This window comes from Lates calcarifer, linkage group LG9 (assembly GCF_001640805.2).
Source record: "Lates calcarifer isolate ASB-BC8 linkage group LG9, TLL_Latcal_v3, whole genome shotgun sequence".
Classification (NCBI taxonomy): domain Eukaryota; kingdom Metazoa; phylum Chordata; class Actinopteri; family Centropomidae; genus Lates; species Lates calcarifer.
This window is the reverse complement of record NC_066841.1, coordinates 7,777,986-7,804,271: the sequence shown is the minus strand read 5'-3', so window position 1 is coordinate 7,804,271 and position 26,286 is coordinate 7,777,986. Positions and strand designations below refer to the sequence as shown.

The 26,286-nt window shown below is 39.2% G+C and overlaps 1 protein-coding gene across 4 annotated transcripts in view; it reads left to right on the top strand.

The window, feature by feature from the left end:
• The window catches only part of sfswap (splicing factor SWAP), a 42,906-nt gene that overhangs the window by 7,024 nt on the left and 9,596 nt on the right, over positions 1-26,286 (top strand). For all 4 annotated transcript variants that reach the window (XM_051072851.1, XM_051072852.1, XM_051072854.1 and 1 more), the window contains 13 exons: positions 905-1,130; positions 1,370-1,470; positions 2,286-2,436; positions 5,426-5,678; positions 6,005-6,157; positions 6,308-6,401; positions 12,462-12,528; positions 13,330-13,433; positions 13,553-13,682; positions 17,155-17,351; positions 22,559-23,013; positions 24,763-24,894; positions 25,370-25,510. In XM_051072851.1, the coding sequence (XP_050928808.1) occupies positions 905-1,130; positions 1,370-1,470; positions 2,286-2,436; positions 5,426-5,678; positions 6,005-6,157; positions 6,308-6,401; positions 12,462-12,528; positions 13,330-13,433; positions 13,553-13,682; positions 17,155-17,351; positions 22,559-23,013; positions 24,763-24,894; positions 25,370-25,510 (2,204 nt within the window). The remainder of the gene's footprint in view (positions 1-904; positions 1,131-1,369; positions 1,471-2,285; positions 2,437-5,425; positions 5,679-6,004; positions 6,158-6,307; positions 6,402-12,461; positions 12,529-13,329; positions 13,434-13,552; positions 13,683-17,154; positions 17,352-22,558; positions 23,014-24,762; positions 24,895-25,369; positions 25,511-26,286) is intronic.

The window sequence follows — 26,286 nt, the reverse complement described above, 5'->3', positions numbered from 1 at the left end:
TGTTAAGAATATTCCTACTGTATATGATTATTCCTTTTATTTGATAGTTACTGTAGAGAATAACAGTTAGCATGGGGGGAGAGCAGGGGAATGACTTGAGTAGAGAGTCTTTCGTCTTTAAACTTTGTATGCTTTATGACTGTTGCTATGCTAGTAATGTATCGCTTTGGTCTTTGGTTTAGCAACACTGTGGCTAAGTCATAGCTGTGAGGGAGGACGCTTTCCTTGTGTATATCTTATCAACATAAAATATGCATTACACACCTCCTTTTTCCTTAATGGCTAAGTTTTAAAATCAGAGTGAGATGGGTCCATGTATGTCAAGAAATCTTTGACAGCTTAGAACACAATAATGGTTTGTTCAGGTTGGACATGTTATTTCTTTTTGGCCACTGTCTTGAAAGGTAGTATTTATTATGACTTTCGTCTTGATGAGATATGTGTGTTCTTTTGGAGATTGCTGCACTTCTCTGTACTCTCTAGGTAATGACAATGATTAATCACTGAAAGCATACAAGGGGAACAATAATGAATGAATAATGGACCATTTCTTGTTCCACTGATTTCTACCCCATGTGTATTTTCAGAATTAATGTCATCGAAGTGAACATAAGAGTGCTTGGCATGAAAATACTTTTGAGACAAAATGGCTTGTGTCCTTGGTACAAAGAAGCTATTCATAAACTGTGCATTGCATCTTAATGTTATGTGCAGCAGACAGGTTCACTCACCATTATTATCTATGGCACTGATGCTTATTTTTCACTGTTATGGTTTGAGTTTCAAAACAGGGAATAACTCCTGATTTTATTTTTTCCCAGAAACAAGAAAAGTAAACTGAACCAGTTTGTGCATTAATTATGTTCAGTGTTAAACATCACATTTCTTGACCTTCTTTTTGTAGCCGGCAACCATCAAGACCCATAATATCATCGAGAGGACAGCCAACTTTGTGTGTCAGCAGGGGGCTCAGTTTGAGATAGTACTGAAAGCTAAGCAGGCTGGTAACTCCCAGTTTGACTTTCTTCGTTTTGACCATTACCTAAACCCTTATTACAAACACATCTTGCGAGCCATGAAGGAAGGTCGATACAACCTTGTCTCCGCCAAGAAGCAAGAGCAGTCACAGGGTGAGTTATTGAAAGCCATCACCGAATCCGTGTATGTCTTCAACACAGGCATTAAATTTGCAGAATCAAGAAGTGTCATGTGCTGTAACTAATGCATAAATATCAGATCTGTAATATATGAGCAATCAAACAGAAGGATACAGTAAGAAACATTAATTATTGACATTAATTTTCCTGTTAAACATTTTTGCTCATGCATATATTCATTACTTTTTTTCCCTTTTGCTGTCTTCTCATAGAGTCCCACTCTGATGATTCGGATGAGGATGGGGATGGCAGCTACCTCCATCCCAGCTTGTTTGCCCCTAAAAAGAGCTCTCGCCTGGAAGAGCTGGTGAAGGTAATGTAAATAGGCCACCTACTGAGGAATCTGTTTGATACAGTTACGATATATATCTGGATATACTGCATTTTAATGAACTATGAAAAACATCCTAGTTTTCCTCTCTCTCACATTTTTCAAGTGATAGGATGAGGTTTTAAACTGCTTTTTAACTGTATCTTCTCACCAGTTTATCTGAAAAATTAAACCACCAATTTGAAATGCATTGTTTACAGTGGACAAATTGAAATTGGCTTTATTCCATCCTCATCATCATAATGTTGCATAAGAATGCTGCAATGCTAATCAGTAGGGAACCACTGTCCACTGTCATGTGAATTACACTGAAATCCCTTTTGTGCTACCCATGTCTGTTCTACTAATCTACGGTAATAACTATATTCCCTGTTCCAACGCTGTTACAGTTCTGTAACATTTTTTGCAAGTACTTTCATGTGCCTTGTCAGGATAGCCATTAGTCTTTGACTGAGCAGCAAGAATGGAAGCATGTCTTTTAACAGAAACATAATGAGCTCATTTCAGGAGAAAGCAGTCTAACAGTTGCCTCTTATCAAGAGGGAGTTCCTTTTCAAATCAGCCTCTGCAATTTCCTACTAAGGGTGCATTTTTAATATTTTATGAGGTTATGCTTAAATATTGCTCGGCATTCAGATACTTGCTAATACTTGCTTGCTTGTTCATGGTTTCTGACTTCTGAAAGCTTTGGATGTGTGGTGTATGTATTATACTGTAATATTAAATCAATATCAAACAAAAGATAACATCATGGTGGGACATACTATTTTCACCAAACAGACCTTGTTGTTTTGCAGCCTCTCAAAGTAATGGACCCAGACCATCCTTTGGCAGCACTTGTACGAAAAGCCCAACAAGAAAGAAATGGCACTGCAGCAATGACAGCCAAACCAGAGGAAGTGACAGAACCAGCTGCATCCAGCGCACCAGCGCAGTATAGTGCTGACCGTAAGTATAGTGGTTTTTGTTTTGCTCTAACAACAAAAGAAAAATCATCTAATATTTATTAAGACTCTTTATAGTTTTCATCATATGTTGGGTCTGGTCTATTTTTTCTTCCATCTTTACTTTTTCATTTCCCTGTGCACCAAGTGGAGCTGTCTACCACTGAGTGCAGAAATGGTTTGAATTGTAAAAACAACATGTATATATAAAAACTCCCTGCCCTCCTGTACAGGTATTAAAACAGCATTTTTTTGGAGAGTACTGTTGACCTCTGAAAACTGGCGTTTGACTTCATCCTTTAGGACCATTCATCTTACTTAATTATACCATTGCTGGTTGTTCGATGCAACTCTTTATTACTTGATGCCGACCGTCTATAATTGATGTGAAGGCGTTTTCCAGGTCTTTCACCAAACTAATATTGAGCTTAGTGGTGTTCTGGAGCAGACCTGATTTCCAGAGGACCTGACCTGAAACAGCTCTCAGGTTCATACTTTCTAGTCCACCTGAATTCTGGGTCAGGTCAGACTTAATAAGTGCTCTGCAAGTTTCACCTCTTTACTTAAAATGTCATTGCCACGGTGTCTTTGTTTGTTACCACAAGGATTCACCAAAGTCAGAAATCTTCACGTTCTTTGAATAGGGCTTAAAATTCCTATTTATAAAGCATTTCTTTTGGAAGCTGACCATATCGGATTGTGTTCGCTGTATCCTTGTACCTGAATGTAACAGCCAAATAACAATACAGATGCTTGTGTGCTGCTTTAGAAAATCACATGAATACAACTGTTATAACAGTTTTGAGGCTAATGTAATACCCCGCACTTTCCCATATAATAAGTATAAAATATTCAAGTACTAAGTTGTAAGTAATAAGTTGCTCCATTACCTCTTTTGTACTGGACTGCCTCCCTTAGTTTAGTGAATGTAATCACTTCCTCTGAACCTACTGGATACTATGTGAGTATGCCAAAGAACTTACAATAAGAGCAGCTACAAAAAACACCAAGTTCAACTTGAAAGTCAGTCTATAGAATATATCCAGAGATCTGATCATCTGTCTATCTGACTCTCTATCTATACATTGAATTTTGTATTTCTTTTTTGGCCTTCCACTTACATGTCTTAATGCTTCATCCCAACAGTGGCACATGTCAAGCTCTTAAATTAGTGGTCCTGCTTTGGCTTTCCATTTTCCTGACTCGAGAAAATTGGATGTGTCATTAAAGTCAACCAGCTCAGTGACTAATGTGTTAATATCACACTGTCTCCACATTGACACTTACCATTTATTTTGTCCCTGTCCCTGTAGAGCCCCATTCTCCTTCCCTCTCTCCCCCCAATAAAGGGGTTTTTGTAATACAAACTCACTGATGAGGGAGATGACCTTTTTTGCACATAGGTCACGTGTTGATTTATGCTCACTTCTTTCTGTTGATTGAAATTAATTACTGCGGTGGACATTTTAAACATAATACAAAAACATAGCTTGACAGTGAACAGGACAGCACAGTACATATCAGTACCAACACAAAGGAAGCCTTAGAATCAAAGTCCCATCAGTGTGTTATAATGAACAATGTCTAACCACAAACACACTAATATGCTGCTGTCTAGTAGCCAATTTAAATGCACTTTGCCTCCACCTCTAGTGTTGACACAGCATTTCTAAGAGCAGGAAATCTTAAAGCAAGTTCACATAGTAGCACTTAAGTGATTCAGTTTGATTCAGTTTTGTGTCTTTTTATTTGCTAATTTTGTCAGTTGTCTCACTATATTTACAATGAAGAAATAAACCCCGGGTGTAGGGTCAGTTTAGTAGTAACAATAGAAATATAATAATAGAATTAAGGATGCAAAGGCATTTAACAACAAAAATGCAACATAAGGTGTGATGTGACAGATACGGAGCGATGGTGCATCGGGGTGTTGAATGCCATGTGGTTTGTGTGAAATATTGCGCATCATCAGTGGCTTAAAGTGACGTAGGCAAGTGTTACACATGCTCCAATGATGGTAGCATATCAGTGAGTTCAGTGGTGCTGCAGCTTTTGGGAAACAGCTGTTTGTCAGTCTGTGTGTGCGAATTGATCTGAAGCCCACCCCCCCTTAGCTTATACATATGGAGTCCAGGGTGTATAATGTCTTTTATGATGCTCATACTCCTCTTCGCACAGCCAAGTGCTTTGGAGTTGTGGCAGCTCAATGCTAACAATGTCCTGTGCTGTTTTCACAACACGCTGGAGGGCTTATTTGTCAGCTTTGGTGCAGCTGTTGTACCAGGCTGTCATGCAGTTTGTTAGGATGCTCTCTGTGGTGCAGGTGAGAGGAGCACAAAGCTGCTGCATCTCTGCGCATTGCCATCTTGCTACCTAAATCCCTGGAAAAGTTTCTGTGGTCATAAAGGGCTATTTCTGTGTCCATATTTTCCATCTTTCCTACCTTGAAAATGTAATTTCAACCCGTGACTAGCAGAAATGTGGTATTTGTGTTATTTATAGGCTCACTAAACAACCCTGGTTTGACATTTTCCATTTCCAGTGGCAGCTGACTTCTCCCTGACCTGTTGATGTTTTTCGCCAAGGTTGAAATAGGAATATTACCATGTCAAGACAAATGAATTAGTAAATCATCTCTTAACTGTTACGAATGCACCATAATTTCTTATATTTGTAAACAGTTGTCTCTCTGTACTTTCCACTTCAATTTAACTATACAGGAGATAGGTACAAGAGCAACACTATACAGCCTTTTGCGTGTAAGGTCAGCTTAGAGTAATGGCTGGTAAAATGGATGGGATTATGTTTGTGTCCATGTTCAAAAGCGGAGCACTTTCACCCATACATCCCAGCTGTTAATGCAAAGCTGTGAATTCATTCATTTATCCCTCATGGCGCAACATAACTGTTTGTCCTTCATCTGGCACAATTGAAGAATCTATGAAAGGTGTTCCATTTAATGATGTTTTCCACATTTGTTTCCTCCAAAACAGCAATGTACTATGGGTACTACATGCTCCCTGATGGAACGTTCTGCTTGGCCCCGCCGCCCCCAGGGATAGATGCAAGCTCCTACTATAACAATATGCCCTCAGCTGTAATGGCTGCTTCTGCTAATACTTCTGGGGCTTTGCCTCATTTGGGGACAACACCCACCCCACCTGAAACTATTGCCATGTCACAACCAACTACAGCCCCCTCTCAGGTCACCAGCACTGCTGCTCCATCAACTGTACCAGAAACCAGGTGCGACATAACGGACCAAACTGTGTAATACCATTTTGTCCTTCATAGCCTTAATGCCATTTAAAATGAAGCAATCTGATTTAAATATATTCATGAAGTATGAATGAAATGGATTCTTTGTAGGCTGAGTTTAAGTATTTATCTAAGAAGGTTAATTAGTGATGTTTGCTCTGCCTTGGCTGTCTGCATGTTTTAGGTATATTGAGTTCATTACTTTAAATGAAATGTGTTATGTACAGTACTTAGACGCGTAAAAGAGAGGACACGGTTTTAAAAGTATGAAATATTTCTCCCAATTTAACATCTTTCACTTCCTCTGGAAACAGCTCGAAAGCCGAAGCTCAAGTTTCCACAACAGCAGCACCAGCCATCATTCCCCCACCACCTGACATCCAGCCAGTCATAGACAAGCTGGCCGAGTACGTTGCAAGGAATGGTCTGAAGTTTGAGGCCAGTGTCCGTGCCAAGAATGATCCCCGGTAAGTGTTCTTACCAGAAATAAATCTGTTGCTCGGGTCAGGGCTTGGTTTTAGGAACTCTTATCACCAACTTTCCCCTCAGATACTGCAAAATCTCTTCATCATCTTCTGGCTCATCTCAGTATGTGTTCTTCCCCCTGTCTACTGTAGGTTTGACTTTCTGCAGTCTTGGCATCAGTACAACACATATTACGAGTTTAAGAAAAATTACTTCATGCAGAAGGAAGGAAAAGGCTTGTCAGAGGTAATAGCTTTTTGCCTATGTACGTGTTGTATCTGTATGTGTTTCTGTGCATTAGGATCAGATCGACCCTCTCCATCTTTCTCAGCAATTTAACCTTTGATCAATGTTTGTACTCTATATTTGACACAGGAATGTGTTTGATATAGTTCACAATACAACTACCACATTGCCATGAAATACGACATGGGCAGTCATGGTTCTTAGATAATGAATTCTAATGGTTATTGTTAAGCCATTTTATCTGCTACAGAATCATAAATGATTAAAACTCCCACACAGTGCTCTAAATAGCTTAATAAAGTTATGCCAAGTGGCGTGTGAGTAACAAAATTACTGTCATGGATGTGGTTGAAGAGGATTTTTAAAGAACCGGTTAAGTCAATTTTCAGAAAGAAAGGTCAATGTAATTAGGCCCATATCAGTCAAGTAAAAACAACTTCAATTCTGCCATTACAACCCTCAGACTTAAAATTGCATGCAGAGCTGATGAAATTAAATGATAGCAAATTGAGTTCTGTGTGCACAATTGAAAGGCACAGTTGTTGGTGAACCAACAAGCATGAACAAAATCAGCAGTTAGTGATTAGTTAGTGCTGGGGTGGGGACAAACATTGCATGTGTACAAGGATGAAAAATCATGTGATAAGGTATGCAATCTAAAAATTACACCAACTCTGTCCATCTGTCTCATTCTAGTGAAAGTGATATCTTGGTAACACCTTGAGGGACAAATATGGCATGCATGTCCACTTGGACTCAGCAATTGGTCATCGAAGGTCAAGATCACTCTGTCTTCACAAAACACATTTTTGGCCATAATTCAAGAATTCCTATACAAATCATGACAGAATTTCACTCAAATGTCTAATAGGATAAACAGGAGAGCTGTAGCTATGCTTTCCCTTTGTTATTCCCTTATTCCCTTATTCTGTCTATTTCATTTCATTTTCATTGCTCAGTAGATGCTTGGTATGAACAGATGAAAGCTTAGTAAATCCAAGGTTAATCATTCGCCACCAAAGACTTGCATGTGGGAGAAAGACTGTTCTCTTATTTGTCTCCTGTCATCAAAGTCACTGTTCTCTCCTCCTGTATGTAATTCTGTTTTAACAGCATTTGCAGCCAAAGTTTAAGCATAGAAAAAGGTTATCTAAGCATTCACTGCACTTACAGTCAACCTTGAAATTAGCTGCTTCTTGTTGCTGATATGCTTGGACCTGCCATGGTGAAATTAGAGCTATGCTGATCCAAAAGACTCAAATGAAGAGCAAGAGAGAGACAGAGGACAAGAAAACGATTAAATGACTGCATGCTGTTAATAGGTAGATCCAGGGCATTATTTCAGTTGTTCCCACTACAGTCTCCCTTTTATATTTATTTTATAGAATAAGTGTCAGTATCTTGAAACAAGGCAAATTGCTGAACCACACTCAAAACCTAAAACCTAAAACCTAAACCTAAACTAACTGATCTACAGACTTTTCTCTTGTTGCTTCACTCTTTTAGCCTCGTCAGTGCTGCAAGGCATTTCTACGTACTCTCTCATCACTGTCTGTGCACCCACACCGGAGCTAAAATCCAGTCATAGAGTATCAGAACCTTAATGAGGCATCCCACCTAATTAGCAATAGTGCCAACAGACACGCCAACAGGCTCTTCTTGCTCCCTAATGGCACGTTATAGATGCTGTATGGTGTACTGGTCAAAAAGTTACTCCTGCTAACAAATTCCCTGTGGTTAGGTGAGGAATGATTGTGTCCTGGGATGGCCTTAAGGTGTCCTAGAATGCCACAGAATGTTCTTTGCAAATTTGGGATAATTTTGAGGTGAGGCAATGTCTGATTTCCTCTCAGTCATCATTTTCCGTAAACTGTTACTTTGCATCTCTCCTTTAGATATAGTAAGGGTTTGGCTCAACACTTTTTTTTTTTTGTTTTAGTACATGTCACAGTGAAAGACTTGCTCAGTAATATACCTGTAATCTTTACAACAGAGCCCCATACAGACTAAACTTATGGTGATTGGAGGATATTGCACAGGATGGCCAACTTCTTCAGCTGTGTATCCCCTGGTAATGGGCACTTACAGTGTAATTTTGCCATCTGTGGGGTAACCGCCAAATCATATTCAATGAGTTCAATTTAGGTGTCTACAGGAATGGAGCCCCTGTGTCACTATTCTGAGTCACACAGCTCTCCCTGTACCTTTTGAACCAATATAAGTTACAATGAGATAATTCTACCAATATCTATATAATATCTATATAATCTATATTTCTGATTCTGATTCTAATTCTGATTTGTATCACTGACTTGGTCCTGAAATAATTTCATTGACATTATACTGCATCTAAATACATTCAGCAAATACTAACATACAAATATATCCTTACAAAACTCATGAATTAATGTAAATAATTAATTCAGTGTTATGAAACATGGATTTGAAGAAATGTGAAACAATCCTTTAATTCATCTCAAAACAGTGGTTGAATGCCCACTTGATTTGACAATCTCAGACAAGGCTTTAGCAGTCTATTCACCAAATCCTGTTTTAATGTACATACATCCCTGTGACTATTAGGGCAAGAGATCTGTCATATATGTTGTCTGTACCAGTGATAAATCTTACATACTGCACAAAATGAAAACAATTATGAAATCAACTCCTTAGAAGCACAACCTGTTTTCCTGCTAATATCCCTTTAGAATATGATCTTTCAATGCCACCGAAGAGGGAACGAATTATGTATATTATAGAACATTCACCAGATATCGAAGTTGTATCAAGGTTTTAGAATTGCAGTTAGTTTTCCTGGAATGACTTATGACTTACCACCAACATACTATATATATATATTATATATATATATATTATATATATATATAAATAATATATATATATATATATAAAATTAGATATATTCAAGGTTTGTTGAGTGTGCTTTGTGTCAGATTGAGAGAGGAAAAAGCGAGAAGTGAGTGAGAAAGTTTTGCAAGGGGCAATTTGTCTTCTGACGAATCAAATCCATTAGCTTGTCAGAGTGCAGAGCACTGTGGCCCATTATGACACAGCTCAGGCTGCTCCAACAAGAAGCTGCTCAGCTTTTCTATCAAGAAACCTGCCTTGTGTTTGTGATTTGTGCTGCGGGTAATGGGATGCAGATATCGCTGCTCTCAGTCAGTGCTATTATTTATAGTTTCATAGTTAATGAGAAAAGTGAGAAAGGGGGCTAAAATCAGTCAAAGCAGACAGCAGGGTGTGCGGCTGCTGTTCCTTTGTATAGGTATCACTAAAATCTCTAAAGTTTCCAGAATGCTGGCACTTTGGGAGTGGATAAATGAAATTGTTTCTCAAAAGGAGCATTTTCCAAATACTCCAAATAATCACAAGACTAATCTCCTTCATGTTTGAAGAGCTCTGCTAATAAGGTAAGAAAGTCATTGATTTATGTTGATAATGCTGGGTTTAGTGTGACACCCAAATTCTTAGTTTTAAGTGATAAACACATACTTTCAGCAGTTAGAAATATGCTTTCCATGTACTAGAAAATTCCAGCCCCACCTCTGGGGACACCAGGATTGTTAGCCAGTTCAAAATAAATAATTAACCTATGTGAAGTCAAATTTAAGAGAACCTTATAACGGGGAGAGAAGACATTATCCATGTGAAGTTTCACTAAGACTGTTGAGTTTGGGCATATCACTGCAAGCGTATTTAGTATATACTATATAGCACTGTAGCTTTCATCCCCTCTTCTCCGTTATTTTCCCTGATTGAGTCAGTTTAACAAAGTGCAATGGTCTATATTTTGCTGGACATACTATTATAGTCTAATGTTTTTCCTTATCCAATGATTTTTTTGTGTTTATAATCAAAATGTAACAATGATTTGTTGAATTTATTTTGGAATTTAGCTACCATGTCAACATGGCTTGGGTGTCAGGTAATTTTTAAACAAATCTGTGGAATGAAACAAAGCAGAAATGCCTTTGCTCAACAATATAATTCAGTTTGGGAGAGGTCAAGCACAGGCTATGTGAAAGAGTCTGAAATCTAGCACTGTATTTGTTTCAAACATTTTTTGTTTGCAGCAAGCATTTTTCATTTAAAATTCCTGTGAAATCAGACTAGGTTTGCAAAGCTCTCCATCCTTAACCAGTGCAGAGTTTGCAGCCCTGCTATGAAAGGCTATGCATTCCCATTCAGGGTGTGGTGTGTGGTGTTATTATCTTCTGAACTGTCTTGTGCTGTGTTAACATAACACATGGGAATTAATGTGTCTAAGAATTCTAAACACTAAGCTTAAGGTGTGCATGTGAGCACGATCAAATTTCTGCATATTCCTGCTGAGGTCTTCCCACAATGGTTCAGAGTGAGTTTCCCCCTGCTTCTTCCCCTGTGAGCTTTGATTTAAGAGTTTTTTTAGGAATTATATTCTCCCAGGCCTCTGTAAAGTGCTTTGACTGTTGAAAGCACTGTTCAATTACAGCAGAATAGTGGGAAGCTGCCTTTGAAGCATTCTTCAAACATGGTAAAATGAACCTCATGAGGTTAGGTTTTTTTTCCCCTCCTGTGGTATTGGCTTCATCACCACATTTCTCTCTGATTCCATCAGCGTCTTATATGTGGTATAGCAGCTAAGAGCACATAGTGCAGGTACTGCAGGTGTTACTAAAGAGAGTTACTGGATATTTGGCCTCTGCACACCAGCTGGCTATAAGGGCTATGTGAAGATACTTTGTTGATGTGAGGAGCAACAGACCATACGGTGAAATATTAGAAAGCCAATTAAGATAGTTAAAGCTTTTTAAGCAACTAATTAAACTTCCAGACAAGTAATTGTCAGAAAAAGATTGAAAAGTATGATCAAATGTACAGAAACAACTATTATATTTTTGGTGTTGTAGAATATAAGTACCATCCTGCTAATGATTTACTGTATTATTTACTCAAAAGCTGTTGTGTTAATGTTCAATGTTCGTCACCGTTTACAATAAATAAGGTCACACTATGATGAGTACAACTTGGAAAATCAATAGAATAATGGGGGGAAAAACACAAATTAGCTACAAATTATATATCTAAGTAATTCACTAATGAATTTAGAGTCTTTGTACTGCTCATTATTTCTTTTGTTTCCATGGTTTTTCAAACAAAAAAATATGACACATATCCATGCCCAGTCTCTTGCTTAATTATTTTTACTTATTTTTTCTCTCATTGTGGATTCAAAGATCAATGGCAGTGAGCTGTGTTTTTCCTGTCAGGTGTAAGATGAGTGTTCATGTTTATGTGTGAGTGAAAGAGAGACCTGTCAGTCATGTGTTGTGCAGCCATCCTGAAATGCATAGTAATAGAGGCAAAAATATGGGTTTGCCATGACAGACTAGAGAAGATAATAATTTGTGTTTGCTTTTTGCGTCTTTCTTTACTGCACAGTTTAGTGTAAAATCTCTTTTTTCATCTCATAAAATTGACTCAACTCTAAAAGGTCCTCTGCTTTTGTTAATGGTCTCCTGACCTTTTCTGTTCTGCCCAGTACCCCCACATGCTGCCACTACAAAAATATATAAGTACTGAAGAGTATCCATTAGGTCGCAGCCAGAATTTTCTGTTCTCCACAGTTGCTGTTAGTTCCTCTTCAGCAACATTTACTGTAACACAGCAGGGAGACATCTTTAGAAGTGTAAACCTTAACCATGGATAGCATCCCGCAGTTGAGTAATTACAATAATTAAATGCAACAGTTTCATTGGAAAGCAAAGCAAAGGAGTAAAGGAGTGACTCATCCAAACATTTCGGATCCATCCAATCATTTTTTTAAATGGACAGGCTGATAGACAACCAGCACTTCTGGATGCTTCTTTTAAAACTTTCCAACTTTTTGCACATATTGCTGCTCTGCTTCCTTTCCCATCATAAAAGTATATAATGTGAAAATGAAGCCAAGTAGTTGTCCGTGAATTCTCATTTTCACCACCATCTGTCTCTTGTCAAAGTCCTGCTTTACCCACAATGTGGATACATTTCCTCTCTCTTCTTTTCCCTTTCATCCAGAGCGAGATAGAAGATGAGGATAAGCTTCAGTCAGACAAGTCACTCAAGGAGTCCAGGCTGACCAAAGGTAGGACACTGACAAAGAAACACCCTGCTTACTTTTACTTCCTCTCTCTAGTTCGTTCACTCATTAAATGAGATGCGTAAATATGTGTATAGGTGTTTGCATGCACATATTTGCTCTAGTGTGTACGTGAGTATGCCTCATATGTTGTGTTGGCGTTTATGCATGGCTGCCTGTTGGTATTTATGCTAGCAATTTTATATGGTGATATCAGGCTGGAAATGTCTATGCTGAGATGAAAGAGTCTGCTTACCACAACACTTGCGGGACGCATAAACATTCACATATATGCAAATTAAGTCATGCGTTCACACACCCTATTTGGAAGCGACAGGTCATGGAGCAGGCCAAAGAAAACTAATAATTTGAGTCGCTCACAAATAAACTATCCAGCCTTACACAATAAGGATCAAGGTCCTATATTTAGGTTGGGAATGAGGCACACTGTCTACTCTTTCGTCTCTCCTAGAGCCGACACATTTGATTACAAAATAGAAATTAATTTGACGCACCATTGCTGCTTCATATCTAAACAACTGCTTTGTGGCCAACTCTCTGTTTGTCTGTCTGTCCAACTGTTTCTCTGTCAACATCGTATTCTGCGCCTCGTCCAGCTTGGTTTTTTTTTGTTGTTTTTTTTTTAGTCTGTGTGTGGATGATTATTTTTTTTATTTTGCTCTGTATTTGTCAATCAAAAGAAGACAGGGATGTAATTGTCAACCTGTTATGAACATACACTCTTCTGTATCATTTTTGCTCTTCATCAATGACAATTTAACCTTGTGTGTCTCTGTGCCATTACAGCCTCATTTGCCCCCATCTGTTTTGCCATTAAGGCAAAGGAAAATGACTTGCTACCACTAGAAAAGAATAGAGTTCGACTGGATGATGACTCTGACGAGGACAAGGTCTATTTCAGTTTTGTCTTTTTATTGCACATAGATGTAGAGTTGGTTTTGTATGGATCCCTGAAGATATATTTTTAGTACCCTGAAATTAACAAATTATCATGCATGTTTGATTGAAGTTGCTGGAGGAGGAGGGGCTGGAAGCTGTGATGGGTGGAGCTGAGATGGTTGACAAGGAGCCTCCTCCAGTCAGTGCACCAGAAGAGAAGAGACCCTCCCTCAGTTTGGAGGAGTTGGAGGCAAAACAAGGTAATATTATATTAGATAAGATTGTAAGGAAAATTTAAAAAATATATATATCAGCATTTCATTTTAAGGAATGGACTGATAAAAAAAACATATAATCATAAATATGTTTAAGTGACTACAAATTTTGATTTTGGTAGGGTAATGATTGCTATACTCACTTTTTTTTCCATATCTCTATCTGTCGGTTTGTGCATTCAGACAGTCGTCTGCCTCAGTCAGCTTGCATGATTGACAGAATGTTAATAAACCCCAGCATATGTTGATGGTTATGACAGGGCCCATTTCAGTCCCTCTGTCCCCACTGCCCCTTCTTTTTTTCCTCAGCTCCACGTCTTTAGTGTGGGTGGGCTAAAATTGAATTGTGCGTCTCAGCATCGACAAACAAGTACAGGTGCTTACAAGACATCTCTGTCACTCCTACTGGCAGCTGTTACTTTCTGGGAGGGTTGAAATTGGAGGAAAAGAGGAAGAGAGATGAATAAATCAATTGAGTCTGAATTATACATTTTTTCAACAGGGTGCACCCTGTAGTCAGAGATGAGCAGTGTAGTACATTAAACAACAGTCATATATCTCTACAAAAGCCAAATGGAGATGCATTCTCTCTGTAGTTGTCTCTGTTTTTTGTTCAGTTGTGGATATAGAATATTAAACCCTGGGTCTCTTCAATCTTTCCTCAACTTAAGAAATGCAACAGCAACCGACTGCACTAAAAGAAACAAGCACAGTTACACAGTCATATTTGTCTGCATCAGAATGCACACATGCACAAAAACATTTAGTCCTGCAAGAAGTTTAGGTATGTGTCTGCATCCTCTGATAAGGATTTTTAGGATTGATGCCATTTACAAATGATACCAAATATACAGTAAATCAGCTTGGCTGAGGATCTTAACCATTTTTACAAAAAACTGCTGCATAAGTAACTGACAAAAAACCCCTTACTTTCAAGGTTAGAGTCACTTCTCTAAATTATTCATTTATTCTTATGTATCCCTGGCTATTAATTTTAAAAGCAATAGGCTTTTTTACTGGAAGCTGGAGGCTATTGTATTTGAGGTTGATTCATCGCATCTTGTTATATTTTTACGCCCTCCAAAATCAGCAATTGCTTCCTTTTAGCCCCCCCCCAAAAAATTGGACAGCTTCTCCCTGCTCTTCATGTCTGTTTTCATCACAGAGCAGTTGAAATATAAAGTGCTGCTCAAAAAAGACATTTTCAAATCTTTGTCAGTCAAATAGATGCCACTCTACTTAGGAATATCTGTAATCCATTTTACCTGACTCATTAGCAAGACACATAAGCCTTCTATATCAAATGTAACAGCAGATAAAGGTAAGCAACATTGTCAGAAGCCTGCAATTATTTATAGCAATTAATAGTTACTTTTTCTGCTGATGATTTGAGAGGAGCCTCTCCAGTGAGCAAAAACCTGCAAGAGCTTTGGCTGCTAAATGTCTTATCTCTATGCTTGTGCTTGAGGGAGTGATTTCCTACAGTCCCTTACTTACCAGACTGTACTCTGATTGAATAGCATGAGGTTGCTTGTCAGAGGCACATGATTGAGGTACCACTCCTCTAGTCAGTTGTTCAGCCAAATACCCTAAAGACATTGTAGGTCTTTTAAGACACTGATTTCAGTGTAGTATTCTCGCTTAGACCATGAAGATAGCTGCAAAATAGAGCCCGAAAAGATGGACAGATGGATGGTCAAAGACAAATCTGCTCCTACTCGGCATCAAGGGGACTGACAGGTCCCGTTTAGGTTCAGTGGAACAGTCTTAAGAGTGTAATGCTCTCTCTCGGGCGCTGACAGACGGCCAGAGAAAGAGGCTGGAAAAGCCTAATAAATAGCTGACTGAATTGGCTTTGCTATGTGGCAAAGTGGCTGTCAGTCAGCAGGCCTAACTTGATCAGATAGCAGGAGAATCAGTGGCAGACAGCAGAACTCTAATCTGTATTGATGGGCCGGAAAACAGCTGCACACACTAAATGCGGTTTCCAGTGATAAGTACATGAATCGTTTAGGCTGCAAACATTTCTCAGTGAATGTGCAAGTTTAATAATAGAAAATACTGACACTGTATTTTCAATAAATGTGGAGATGATGTGAAAAGTACTGTAAATATAGATGTACTTTCTATATTCACTGAAGGGCTTACAAAGACTCTTATTTTGTTTGACGTATAAATCCATATTTTAGGTTGCAGCCAGTCATTATTTATAGTCTGTTAGTTACTTTTTGTCAGTTGTTAAATGATTTAGTCTTAAGTTATTACCATTCAATAATGTAAAACAGAGAAAAGCTGGATCCAGAGGATGTTTTTTACAGTGTAAATCACATAATCTTTTCAGAACTTTTCATATTGAATGAATTATATATACTCAAAATTGCTAAATATATAAACCCTCTGGACATAAAAGTATCTCAAAGTATGTGTTTCATGTTTGTTTTTATCAAATGAGTCTGTAAATACAGTAGTGGGACTCAGACTGGCCAGGGCTCTTGTGTCACTGTCTGGGGTACAGACAGTAGGATTCTGCTCCACTTGGCTGTTGTTCACACCATACTCAAATATGATTTGCCTTGGCAGCCAGCCTATTTTTAACCCTGAAGAGATAACAGTAGCCCCAGTGGTTGCATAACTTAAGCAACTTGTTTTCCACAAGCATTTGCTTTCTACTTCACTGTCTCATCTTGTCTTCTCCGTCTCACTCATCCTATTGTTCTCTTCGCCCCGCCTTGTTCGTGCGCTCTCCGCACCTATCTATCCCCTACCCGCCTCCGTCACTTTATATCCTTATATCCTTACCTGTCTCCGTCACTTTATATCCTTATCTCATCAACCGTGCATATTTTGCGTCCCCCCGCCCCCCTCCCAAAATTGTCGAAGATGTTTGTCTCTGCTCCTCCACCCACATGTTCCCTCCTACTCTGCTTTTTTGTGTAAACCTTGAATTGCATAGAATTATGTATCGCCAGAGAGTCAGTCAGGCCTTATCATTTAGAGCAGGAACTTAGTCAATCTACAGCAGTTGGAAACTCCAAAATGCCAGTTATCATCTTATTTAGATGTGACAGTAAGAGTGGAAAATTACTCACCCTTTCCTCCTTGTCCATCTTTCACTTTGTCCTGTTCGTTACATCTCCATTTTTTCTTCTCAAGTCTCTGTATGCATCTTTAATCCCTCTCCTTACTCTCTCTGTCCTTCTTTTTTTAATTCTTTACTTTCCTAAGACTATTCATTTGTGGCCAGGAAAAAACTGGCCCGAGTGAAAAAGCAGAGCACAATTATTCTTTCCCTCCCTTTGTTTGCCTTTTCACTCATTCTCTTCTCCCTGATCGCTGTTTAGTAGAGGTGCAATACATTTAGCTGCAGTAAAAACAAAAAAGGGATAATGATTACAATTTTTTTCATCTTCATCCAACCATCTCTCCTCTGTTTTAACACTCATCTCCTTGCCCTTAGCCAAGCAGAAACTGGAGGATCGTCTCGCAGCTGCAGCCAGGGAGAAGCTGGCCCAGGCATCTAAGGAGTCCAAGGAGAAACAGCTACAGGCAGAGAGGAAGAGGAAGGCAGCACTCTTCCTACAGACCCTCCGCAGCCCCTTTGCTGGAGAGCCTGAGGCCAAGAGAGTTGAGCTAGACTCATCTGCACAGCTTGAGGTAGGTGATTTGTAAATATCTAAAATATTGATCTAGCTATATACAAAATATTTCCATTACTGTTGTCCCATATGTGCTCTTGAGAAACTGCTGCACTCTTGATTAAAGTTTGGGACAGAAAAATCAAGGGTGAAATCATTTTGGTCCTCTAATATCACAAATGTTTTGTAAAGGGAGGCCCCTAATGTGAAAATCATTTTACTGGCCTAACTGCAACTTTTTGTTAGAATAATAATTAGATTAGCAAGTTACATCAGAGCAAAGATACAGTTTCTACAGGATGTGCATTTCTAAGATGTTAGGTCTAGCTGCAAATACTACTGAAAATGTCACTGCATTATCTGGATTATAGAGCAGAGAAGATGGTTGTGTGTGTATGGTCAGTAACTTTCTTCCATTCATATTAAGGTAGCCTCATGTAAACCTGTCCTTTGGATGTATTTAATCAGATATTGTTTTGTTCATTGTTCAATACCACTTGATGTTTAGCCAGCATTAATGCTACAGTTCTCTTTTTTGGTCTTTTGTCAAGGCTCTCAGGCCATTATTTACCTCAATATTCAGAGGCATGTAATCTTTCAATTTCAGCACAAAGTATACCAGTCTAAACAAATATTTTGACATTGTAACTGCACATTTTAGATAATCTACTATTCTTTGCTGTGTAATGCTTCTTATTTTCTTACAGCTACATTCACCATATATTGTTCTAAAATCTTTGAATGAATTACTGACTGGGGTAAAATTGGAATTTTTGTGCTTTTTTTGTAATATGTGGTTGGACAATACAAGGTATAAAGGTGCACCCATTCATGCATTACTGGCAGTGGATAAATAAGCACAACTTTTGTCAGTACAATTGAAACATAGAGCTACATCAAGTCAAATTGTTTTAACTCTACACTCCTGTCTAGACCTGCCTACCATGAGGCCTGAGGCCAGTAGCAGATTTTTTGCTGTGCTCTGCCTTTTCTTTTTAGGCTCTTATTTTTTTCATGAGTCAAATTGTGGTCAAATATTTGGTCAACGAGGCTTAGTAAATGGAAAAAAACATTGTCTATAGTTGGTCTAGCCTCACAGGCATCTTATAATATTATTAGTCCATTTGTGTTTATGTGTGTGTGTCTGTGTGTCAGGCTGTATTGATAGCGGTTTTCAGTTTATGTAACCATACAATAAGACATTATGAGATGAATGTCTGGTTGCTGAGGGAATATCTTCAGATACATCAGTAACATGGAAGGGAATACTGGTAGGTAACATACACTCAAAAGTCTTGTATATACAACTGATAAAGCATATCACATATTTTTATTGAGCTCTTGCTGTTGAGCTGAGTCTGTGCTTAACTCAGTGGCAAGCTTATTTTCATATATAGGCAACCTTACTCCTGGGGTGTGACATCAATGCCAGTCAGTCAGTCATTGCATGAGAAAGAGGTGGAATTTGTATGCTGAATAAGTTGAATACTGTGCATTGTGGAGGTGGAAAATTTATCACCAAATCACCCAATGTGCCTCTCCTGATAGAGAGAGTTAAACATTGAATAATAGAAAAATACCTTTCTCCTATCCACCATTTCCCCTGATCTCTGCTTTGGTCTCCCAGAGATAACGCAGGGTATTTCCATTTTAAAATTCTCCTTTGTAAAGTTTCATAGGGTTGGTGCAATAATGCAAATCGTAAAAGCCTTCTGTCTGTCATATTAAACATAGACAAAAAAGGCAAGAATACTTTATAGTGTAAATAAGACTCTGAGGTGGTCATTTGATGTGTAGATTGCCCATCCATTTGATGGATGTTGCATGTCAGGTCCTCATGTGAACCCAACTGACGCATGGTGAACTGGCCTATTGCCTGTTAGGCCAGGTGGCAGTGGGCAGGCCCCTGTCACTATTGCACCAGCTCTGTCACTCTTCTCCAGATGTTCTGTGACTTCTGTAGTAGCCTTGAGAGCCTACGTATCCTAGAGGAACTACCGACATTCAGGTCATTGGCCTGCTGATGAATAAATGGATGTTGTAGTTGAATGTATTCAAAGTTAGAGATTCTTGAACATTGAACAGTGAACACTGGACAGTCAGGCAGAGTTTGCTTTGAAGGTTTCCAGAGGTTAGATTGAGGTATTGGTAGCACAATGGGAAAATGTGACCCCCCCTCCCACCCCCCCAGGTTTTCGGAATGGTATGGTAATGAGCATTCTGCTATCAGAGGGCACAGGGTGGAACAGAATCAATGCTGAAGTCCGATAAATAGGACAGTCCAAGCCTGCATAATTATTTGTTCATTAGATGGAACACTTTGAAGAACAAGTGTTACCTGAATTTTAGCAAGTGAAGGGAGCTCAGAATGACTTAATGTATTGAATTTTCTGTCAGCAGTATTTTGGAAGTTGATGCTGATTTTTGGAAGGTAAGAAAACAGTGGTGCAGTACTACACTCTCAATGTGTTTGAGCCCAGGTGTGAATGCTGATGTCATGTCTTTGTAGAGTTGGCAAAATGAGCTGACTTGGATCTGTTGATGTAAGCGCTCCATGTTTCCCATAGAGCTCATCGCGTTGTTTATGCGACAGCACTGTAGTAGCTAGTGTAAGCTGTCAGGAGTAAACAAAAACCCGCTGAATAAGCTGTACAGGCCGAGGCCTCTTTGCTTTTGTAAGTGACTCTTTCAGTGCTGCGATTCTGTAACATAGCTGTTTCTTGGTACATTTTGACTCATCATGATGATGGTGAAGGTGACACAAGACCTATGCACTGCAGGGGCTGCAAACTGCTGTGCAATGGCTTGTGTTTGCAACAAACCAAGAGGTTTCCAGCTGGATTTATCTGTCTGTTAAAATTATGTTTTTTTCCTTTGTCAGTCAGACACTGGTAACTTAAACATAAATATTACAGTAAGAGCCACAGTGCTCAGAAGGAGAACTGTTGCACTGCTGACAAGTGCAATTAACTGCAGAGTGATTATATGAAGGAGTATGAAAGAGTGTTCTTAGTTCTTTCACGGGCTGCAATCAGTGATGGATTTTAAATCTTTATTTTGCAGTTGAGGCCGTAATTAATGACAATTGTGAGCATGAGGGAGACTCACTGTAAATCTCCTAATAAATTTACTCATCAGTTTCCACATTCATTATAGATTTCTGCTGTCTAGCCCGTTTTATAGTCCAACAGCACACAAACATAGAATGAAAACAAGTAAAGAGTCTCATTTATTCCTATTTGCTCGCATCCTGGAGGCAAAGTATTTTGCTGATGCTTTCTCCACAGCCTTGGCTTAGATTAAAACAGAAAATATAGAGCGCTAAGTTGTTTGTTAGGCTTATCTTACACGAGAAGTTTCTTAACAATGTAAAACTGGCTCATTCACAGTGGCTCACAGTTTAGGAGATGCTAATTAAGTGATGGATTTATTACTGTGTTTTAATCAGGACTAAAATATGTCTGTTCAGTCTGTTTGATTTGTTGTTAACCTTGCATTGCTGCAGCTTTTGCATGAATCTGATGGCATTAACTTCCAATTTGTGCTATGGTGAAAGTGTTACAGGAATGTTACCAGGTACAACTTTGTGAGACTGCGGTTGTGACTTATGTAAAAGTGACACACAGGCGCATGATACCAACCTGTTAAGTAACATCACATTTATATAACAAGATGTATGTCTGAAAGGGGTTTAGACTCCCACCCAATGTCTGTATTTTCAGCTTTAAGACTGCCCTGGATTTTCTGCCTCCTCCCTTCTCTCTCCCTCTCTTACCCTGGGACTGTAACTTTTTATTGTTACTCCTCTTACTGTCCAAACTTCTGTATCTCGCCAGAGCAGGTGTGAGGGAGCACACATTTTCTGGGCCCTGTGTTGGGATAAGCTTCCCATATGTCAGTCCTAATTTTAAACCAAACCTTGCTTCCTATCATTTCATTATCTCTCCCTTAGCCCAGACACCAGATAGTGTGCAAACCGAAAGGTGTGATAAATATTCTTCCTTTCTCTCGTTCCCTGCCTGTTTTTAGATACTTATTGATTGTCTTCTGTCGTGAGCACTTCTTCTCGGTTTTTTCCAGCCTCTACTTCTTTACCTCATTTGCTTCTTTCTTTCATCTTCTTTCATCATCATCCTTTCCCTGTGTATTTTCTTCTGTCCCTCCCTCTCTCTCGTTTCATGCTCCACCCATTCGTACAATTTTTAGTAGATGGGCGCGAGTGGGAGTTATTGTATTGCAGAGATTGAATTTTGAAAGAGAGAAAAGCTCACTTGTTATTAAGTTGAATTAGGACAGTTAAATTTTATTTGAACTAGAATACGACACAATCACACATTTCCTTCCATGTTGTCCATGTTCGTTACTTCATTATATCACTTGGGCAGTCATGCCCTTTATATTAATGTTAGCATTTAAATTATGCCATTTGATGTCTGTCTTTATCCAAATGCCCTTATATTACCATGAAATGCATACATATGTAACGTGGGTGGGGCTGAGAGCAATTGTAGACCTGACCCTGGAAGATGAAATCTGACCTTGGAAGATTTAGCTGTTTAGTTTAATCCACTGATAGACTGAAGCCATCTTTTCAGTGTGAATCCAGCAGCAGACCAATCTAATATGAGCAGACAGACCCACATTGGGGTAATTAGAGGCACTTTGCAGCTGACATTTGTAACTCAGTGTGTAGCCAGAGGGCTGCACTGTGTTGTGTAACCCACACCATCCTTTAATCAGCTGAGTAAGGGAAGAATGTGAGTAATAATTTCCCAGGAGAGCAAGGGACTTTGACTTTGCCTGAGCCATCCGTTTACGAGCCCATGCCCCTTCCTGTGCATACATGATTATTTGTAATATCTTCTCTAAAAAAACTCTCTCTTTTAGTTCTTCCATTTTCACTAGATTTGCTTTATTCGGTAACAGGCAAGTATGGACATGGGGGACATGGCATAAATAATCTTTATATACAATCAGCCTCATGCATCACCTGCTTAAATAGACAGGCCCACAGATTATCCACAGATGTACAGAGATATTAAGCATTTGGGAATTTGTGCAGCATCTCTAAACTCAAAGAGTAAGACTTAATTTAATCAATAGATTTTCTTTTCTTTTCATCTTTAAACCAATTGAAAAGAAAGGTCCAGCGTCCAAATGTGTCTGTAAAAATGATGCTCTCACTGATGTGTGTCCCATCTGTGTCCCATCTACTATTGTCTCCAGATGCAAGAAGCCCTTTCTGTTCTGTCTGACCTTGCGCCTACTCAAGTGTCCTCTGCGCCACCTGCGTATCCTCAGGATCAAAGGCCCCCTGCGGAGAACCAAGGGGCCTATCGCAGCAGGGATGCCCCATCCTGCTCGTCCTCCTCATCCTCCCACATTACCTCCAGAGGAGCAGACAGAGAGAGAGAGAGAGAGAGAGACAGAGACCGCGACCGAGACAGAGATAGAGATAGAGATAGAGATAGAGACAGAGACAGAGATAGAGATAGAGACAGAGAACGAGACAGAGACAGGGATAGGGATAGGGATAGAGATAGAGATAGAGACAGAGACAGAGACAGGAACAAAGGGAGGGACAAAGAGAAAAAGAAGAAAAAACACAAGCGGAGGTCAAGGTCAAGGTCCAAGAGCAGACACTCCCTTCCTAGTGCCTACAGGAGAGCCCGCAGGTCCCGGTAAGACTTTGTGCACACAGCCATTTACTCATTCACAACTGTCAGTGGAAGGGCTGAGATTCACTCTCCCATGTTTTTGATTTACATATTTTCTTGTCCTGTATGACTACATTCACAGTAGCATCATTTTTGTGCACCATGATGAAGATGTTGGGGTGATAACTTTACACATTTAGTGAAAAAAAAAAGAGCTGCAGCTGTTCTTTGTTGGCCTCTGCTGCTGGTAGCTAAAGACACTGAACACTGGAAGGAGTACTTTTAATGTCCTCTATTGTTTTATTATGTTGTTATTTATTTATTTGCTTATTTATTTATTTTCTGCCCTGCTGCAGAAAGAATTTCCCTTTTGTGGGAAAGTAAAGATATGAACTGAAGAGGAGGATGTTACAGTAGTTTTACAGCAGTGAAAAGACTTACACAAGCAGTCCACATTCTTCATGTTCTCCTGTTTTGCTTAAATTTGACAGGTGTGAGTCAAAAAACAGAAATGTCTTTATTATCTCACAGCTTTCCCCTTACGGTTGGGGACTTTTATGGGAAATCATGAGTTAATGTAACCATGTAGATGTCTATTTAAAATATGACTTTACTGACAGAGTCGCAGTTTTGAATGTGAGCTCTACCGAATAAAATTTTGTTTAAGGTCACTACAGACTGACTAACGTGACAGAGTTGTCGCTGTGTTTCAAAATAACATTTCATTAAGTATAGAAATCATGACCAGGCTTTCAGCATTTCACAAACAGTACAAACAATGTTAATTTCCAATTCAAAGAGGCCCCTGTGGATGGTACAGCTGCCATTAAAGGTAGACATGTAATGTGACAGGTTGAGAACATAATGATTAATCACTCACTGTCTTGTACTCTGCGCCAGCTGAACCTTTAGTGAATATCACACTGCACCTGTATGAACAAAAAATTAATAGAAAATAAATTCCTCTTCCTTCTGTCCCTTCACTTTGTTCTCTATTTGCAGTTATGCTTTCTTTCACTTGTATTGCCTCTCTTGAAATGGAACATTTGAAGAAAGACTTAAAATAAAGATTAAGGGTTGAGATAAAGTGATCAGAGGCAGAGATTAGTCTGCTTTGTTTGTGCCATTTATCTGTCAGGCTAAAGTGAACAGTATTGACCAGACAGCTTTGTTTTGCCACCCCAGCACAGGCTGACATTACCTTGGCCAGCCAAGTGGTCCTCTCTGGGTTTGTTTTTAGAAATAGGGGTATAATTTCCTTTTCCTCACCCTGGCTATTTCATGTTTATAAACGCACATGCTCTGCATACGAGCTAGTGGGAGAAAATGAATTTAGTTGTGTGTCTCCTTTATGGAAAGGAATCTGAGAAGTGCATTAATCTCTTATATTATCCATTAATATTTAATACTGTTTTCTTTCTAGGCTCATTTAGAAAAACAGTATTTACATATTTAGTGTCCATGTGATATAATGTTTATTAAAGTCACAGAATTATGATTCATGTTTTTGTCCTGTGGCCTAGTTGCACTGAACTTATACTCTCTTTAACCATTTTAATGTAAATAATGTTACATACACATCAGGTCTAATGGAACCCTTAGTCATTGTTTCTCTTGCACATTACCTTTGTCATTATCCTGTCACTCTTTCCTCAACCTCCTCTGTTTTTGTTCTTAATTTCAAATACATCAGCTCATCTTCTAGGCTCTGTCTTCTGTAACTGAATGGCTTCCTCCCATCTCACATTTTCTTTGTCCTCCTTGTGTGGCCAGATCCCGCTCACACTCCCCGGGGAGAAGGGACAGGAGGGGCAACTCATCAGACAGGAGACGTGAAGAGAGAGAGCGGGAGCGCCATCATCCCAGCAGCAGCTCCGGCCTGCCCAGGGGGCATTCACGATCCAGGTAAACCTAACAGCAGGTGTGATCGGTCTGTGGTGAGAGGAAGAGTCATGGGTCTGAAAATATTGATTATTGCAACTGTCAAAGCAGAGAAGGGGCACTGACATTGCCACAGTTGGGTGCTGAGTCTTTGATTTTTTTTTTATTAGTTTATGACTAAAATTATTGGCAATATTAAAATTTGGTAAGCTGATGATACTGTGAGTGTATCACCTAATCCACTAAAAACACTGAGCAGTCTTTTATACTGAGTCATTTAGACTTGCTTTAGCCAACATACCTATAACAGACACTTAATCCCTAAATGACCACTGAAGAAAGCTTTAATGGGCAGCTTCCACTTGCATGAATTTAAATTAGGGCTTTAGTGAATACACAAGCCCTGCCTTTACAAAGTATTCCACCCCCATGATATATTGCATATTGTCTGGTGTCACTGTCTGAATCTAAAATGTTTTAACTTGCTTTTGTCTCCCAGGTCCCCTCCTGAAAAAAGCAGGAGCTCCTTGTCATCCTCAGGGCAGATGCAAACTGTGGGTTTCTCACTCTCTCCATATTCCTCACCTGGCAGAGTTTTGTCCCCATCGGCTAGCCCTGCCTCCAGCCTGGCCCACTCCAGGTAACCAACTACAAGCCCTTCAGTCAACCTCCCACGTTGTAACTGAAAGTCTCTTAAGAACAAAAGGTCATTAGGAGAGCTAAGGGCTGACAAATGAGAGGATTTATATAATTTACACTTCTTGCTTTTATCTGTTTTATTTAGACTAATAGATTGCTGCCTCCAGGCCTGTGAAACTTCTGTCTCTCATGCACCAAAAAGAATCATTAATATACAGTCACATCTAATAGTTTAGTAACTCAGCAGTTGGCTATTATAGCAGCCTGTCAAAATGGTGCTGATTTCACACAAAGGCCAAACTGAAGATGATGTCTAATTAATCTTCTCCCTTTGAAGTCGTCTGACAAATGCTCACGCTTGCTCAAAACGTGTTTCTGCCATTATTTTGCCACCTTGTGGAAAGAATTGAGCATTTGCTAAACCCTTCCGTGGCACAGCAATTGTCCAGTCACAGATTAGAAACCGTGACTGGGCACAACATTCCTGTCAAACTTTGGATTTCTTCACATGTTCTTCACATGTGTTGTAGGCTGTAGTAACAGCAATACCAAGCGTTGAATGCAATTTAATATGGCCTTTTTCAGAGAGGCAGTTGTCTTGTAATTTTATCCATGTGTAATATGCCATCATTATAAACAGCAGTATCATGCAAAAGATGTCCAGAAAACAACCGTAATACCAGCTTTGTGAATATGAAAGTGGGTAAAACAAAGCTTGAGTCTTGTCCATGGTGTCTGGGGAATTCTAAATCCAGTATGGATGGAAGATACTTGAAG